Here is a 4,682-nt window from a genome sequence, read left to right on the forward strand (position 1 = left end):
TATTACCCACTTCCCCCAAAAGGTTGATATAATGCTTTAGACCAGGGGTGGGCAAACTTTTTGATTCGAGGGACACAATGGGTTCTTAAACTGGACCGGAGGGCCGGAACAAAAGCATGGATGGAGTGTTTGTGTGAACTAATATAAATTCAAAGTAAACATCATTACATAAAAGGGTACGGCCCTTTTTTTTTTAGTTTTATTCATTTCAAACGGCCAGATCCAGCCCGCGGGCCGTAGCTGCTTTAGATTATCTAAATGCAAACGCTGAACCAACTGCTTATCTACTCAACCCTATAGAATTCATCTAAGAGTAACTTAAGAATAAGATCCCAGGGGTAATTATGGGTCATCCAGAAGCTAGCAGGTCGTGAGTGGCTCCATGATTGGACCTTTGTGGGACGATGTTTCTTCCTATGACTGAACCAGACACTCAGGAACTGGGACAAAGAGTAACTGACCACGAGGACAACATACATAACAATTGCATAACAATACAGTCTTCAGTTTTGCTGGGATTACAACCAGTGAGAATTGAGGAAGAATTCATTTCTATCACAAACATTATTTGTAATATATATAATGAACAAAGTCCTGACATTCAAATCCTGTGTCTCCATCTTAAATATGTTCCTGACTCTGTCAGTCTCCCACCCTCCTGGTGGTGTCAGGTGGAACAACAAACTCCTTGGCCCCACAAACTGAGTGACCAGAATGTGCTTCTGGATGGAATAGATTCACCTCTGCAACCTTGTGTAAGTGGGGGGACATGTTCTATAGGCCCCAGCCACTGCTCAGAACGGAAATGAATCTGCTGAGTTTATTCATGCGATGGCAACTAAAACGTTATTTTCTCCTTTCTGTCTCTTGTAGGTATGGCCTCACATGTGCAAGTTTTCTCCCCTCACACCCTTCAATCAAGTGCCTTCTGTAGTGTGAAGAAATTGAAAGTAGAGCCGAGTTCCAACTGGGACATGACTGGGTACGGCTCCCACAGCAAAGTGTATAGCCAGAGCAAGAACGTGCCACCTCCTCAGCCAGCCACCACAACCGTCAGCACCTCCTTGCCCATCCCGAACCCAAGCCTACCTTACGAGCAGACCATCATCTTCCCAGGAAGCACCGGGCACATAGTGGTCACATCAGCAAGCAGCACTTCTGTCACTGGGCAAGTCCTCGGCGGACCACATAACCTAATGCGTCGAAGCACTGTGAGCCTCCTTGACACCTACCAAAAATGCGGACTCAAGCGTAAGAGTGAGGAGATTGAGAACACAAGCAGCGTGCAGATCATCGAAGAGCATCCACCCATGATTCAGAATAATGCCAGCGGGGCCACTGTAGCCACTGCCACCACTTCGACTGCCACCTCCAAAAACAGTGGCTCCAACAGTGAAGGCGACTATCAGCTGGTCCAGCATGAGGTGCTGTGCTCCATGACCAACACGTACGAAGTTTTAGAGTTCCTGGGCCGAGGGACGTTTGGGCAAGTGGTCAAGTGCTGGAAACGGGGCACCAATGAAATCGTGGCCATCAAGATCCTGAAGAACCACCCGTCCTATGCCCGGCAAGGTCAGATCGAAGTGAGCATCCTGGCCCGCCTGAGCACAGAGAGCGCTGACGACTACAACTTTGTCCGGGCCTACGAGTGCTTCCAGCACAAGAATCACACGTGCTTGGTCTTTGAGATGCTAGAGCAGAACCTCTATGACTTTCTGAAGCAGAACAAGTTTAGCCCCTTGCCCCTCAAGTACATTCGCCCAGTCCTCCAGCAGGTGGCCACAGCCCTGATGAAGCTCAAGAGCCTGGGTCTTATCCATGCAGACCTCAAACCGGAAAACATCATGCTGGTGGATCCGTCCAGACAGCCATACCGAGTGAAGGTCATCGACTTTGGGTCAGCCAGTCACGTGTCCAAGGCCGTGTGTTCCACCTACTTGCAGTCCAGATACTACAGGTAAGACCCTCTGCACTGAGACCGGAGATGCCGGCTGCCGGTGGCAGCCACAGGGTATGTGCAGTGCTAGTCACTGCAGGGGAGACAACTTTCTATGCCTGCAGTGCTGCCTTCCGGTGAGCAGAACTTAGTCGGGAACTCAGGACGTGTGCACAGGGAATGGTGATTGGACGCCATGTAGAAGGGAGCCAGGCAAGGTTCTTGGCGCACACGTTCAGAGTTGGAAAGGGCTCCTGGGGGTGGGGTGAAGAGCAGATGCAGAGCAGGGTCCTCATGGATCCAGACATGGGTGGAGGAGGGGCGGGGGGACGTGCATTATTGAAGTCACTGTGGCAAGAACACACGAGATTTGCATTGGAGACAAGGAGGACCCCTTCCTGGCCAGAACAGAGCACCTGGGGGTCGTGGGAGCTGGGATTGAAAGGATAAGTTGGAGCAGGGTTGTCTTAAATACCAGACTACGAGGATGCAACTGTGTCCTTAACGATGGAGCAAGCACTAAGCGTTACAGCAGCAGGGGGTAACAGGACAAACATGATGCTCTGAGTGGGTGGCGTTTACATGTCCATGTTTGAGGGATCGAAGGAGGGACAGATGCCTCGGGCCCGTTGGCTTGCTCCTGGCAAGAGAAGGCCACGTTTTGGGTGAGGATGATGGGAAGATGCGGGGAGGATTGTAGGGAAGGGCAAAGCTTTCATTCCTTCACTCACTCCACAAGGAGACTTCACTGCTCACCTGAGCCGGCCACCGTGCTGGTGCCGGAATCCTGGGGTCTCCAGCATGCCGGTTCCCACCCCTGGCTACACAGTAAAATCACCCCAAGGCTTTTAAAAGTAACCCGACTTGGGTCCCGATCTCCACAAACTGAATCCACATCTTTTTGGGGATCCCACTGCCCAGCCAGGGTTGAGACCTAGTGCTGCAGGGTCGGGGGCCAGATGAGAGCACTGGCTTTGGAGTGAGAAGCCTGGCTTGACCCTGATCCCTGCACTGGCTAAGCTGTGTGACCTGGGCTTGCTGCCTCATTTCCCCGCGACTCCACTCCCTCACCCGTACACTCACTCGGGAAATCGGTCACCAGCCCGTGGGTTGTTGGGATGTTGGCATGTGATGACACAGCTCCATGGTGGGCGCAGGAAGGAGTGGGTGAGGGGGACAGGACGGGCTGTTCTGTGGCGGTGGTGAGGGGCTATGCTTGGAGTGATGTTGAACAGTCCAGTGAAGGTGGAAGGTGCCAGGAAACAAAACCAAACTCCCATGAGAAGATAGGGCTGACGGCCCTGTCCGAATCCCAGGCTCATCTTTGTCTGACGCCGCACTTCCTTCCCAGCCACAGAGAAACGGCTGGAAAGCAAAAGAGCCAGCGGGTGGCACAGTTGGCATCACCTGGACCTCCACCGGCCAGCTCCCCTTGTTACTGATGCGCTGACCTTCAGGCCAGTCCCTGCACCCAGCCCTCAGCCTGCAGCCTCGTGCGTAGCCTACAAGGCAGGGTCCCCCACATGCCCCCCTCCCCTTCCTCACCTCCTGACTCGGGTCTCTAGGCCCCTCACCTGTGCTATTCGTCTCCCCGCCCAGGCCCACCCTCCCCTTAGGAGGCATTTCCTGAGCTACAGCAGCTCCTTTCTAGGCCCCTGGTCCATCCTTCCCACCATTTCTTACCCCCTCAGTGCAGGTGCGAGCATCTCCCGTCCGGGAGGAGCGGGCTTGCCGCTGCCTCCTGCTCACTCTCTTCCTGTCCGCTCACTGGCTCCGTCAGCTTTGCGGTTGGCTCCCTGTCCCTCTGCTCTGGAGCAGGCGATCCTCATCACAGCCGAGGCCCCTGGGCTTGAAGGGAGAGGGGGGACCCCGTGTGCCCCTGGGGGCGGGGGTGAAGGAGGGCGGGCCAGTGCGGGTTCTCTGAAAGCGAGCGCGGTGGCGTCATTGCGGTCACCATGGCTCCCGTTGCCAAGGTCACTGTGCCGTTAGGTGGCCGGCTCAGCGTGCCACAGGCTGCTGCTTGCTAGGCCCCGGCCTGAGCTGCGGGTGAACGGCGGGCTGCTCGGCTATTATGATTTAGTCATACCCGGTGGTTTCAGTGAACAGAACTGGCTTTATTCGAGTGACTGAGCAGTGAGCATGGCCGCCTGTGAAGACTTGAACAAGCGCCATTTGACAGGCAGTGCACACTCAGGGCAAAGCCTGGCGAACCCATGCGTTGGCTTTGGGATCCTCAGGCGCTCTCTCTTCTCACCCTGTGTCCATGTGACACTTCCCGCCCTGCCCCAAGATGGGCGCTGTTTTACTTTGCTTGTCTGTCTGCGCCTCGTGCCCTGTACCCGGGACCCCCACTCGGGAAATCGGGGGCAGGAGGGACATCTCCGGGGGTGGTGAAGGCCTGCTGGCTGATGCTCCCAGGGCTCTCATTAGCTCTCCTCCCTCTGCCCCCACTTTCTACCTCTGCCCCACTCCCTCCCAGGCGCCCTGGCGCTGCATCCCCCCGCCTTTACCCTCAGTGGCTGTTGCCCAGCATTCAGAGGAGAACCACTTCTTGGTGGTTGCTTTGGCCTAAAGAGCAAGTGTCCACCCCTCCGGTCCTCATGCCCCTCACCCCCATCATGCCCGGCTCTGGTTCCAAGGGCACAGTCACCCAAGAGCCAGCCCAGCCTTTCTGCTTGAAATATGCTGTCTCTGAATTGGTCATTGTGTCCTATTCCTCCATCCTGTTCCCCCCACCCCCACCCCC

At 55.2% G+C, this 4,682-nt stretch overlaps 1 protein-coding gene across 1 annotated transcript in view; it reads left to right on the plus strand.

Moving 5' to 3' along the window:
• Positions 1-732: 732 nt before the first annotated feature.
• HIPK2 (homeodomain interacting protein kinase 2) overlaps positions 733-4,682 on the plus strand; it is a 133,477-nt gene continuing 129,527 nt past the window's right edge. The window contains exons 1-2 of the mRNA XM_015572662.1: positions 733-755; positions 874-1,957. Coding sequence (XP_015428148.1) covers positions 876-1,957 — 1,082 coding nt within the window. The 5' untranslated portion in view covers positions 733-755; positions 874-875. The remainder of the gene's footprint in view (positions 756-873; positions 1,958-4,682) is intronic.

The sequence above is a fragment of the Myotis davidii genome, unplaced genomic scaffold, assembly GCF_000327345.1.
Source record: "Myotis davidii unplaced genomic scaffold, ASM32734v1 scaffold329, whole genome shotgun sequence".
NCBI lineage: Eukaryota > Metazoa > Chordata > Mammalia > Chiroptera > Vespertilionidae > Myotis > Myotis davidii.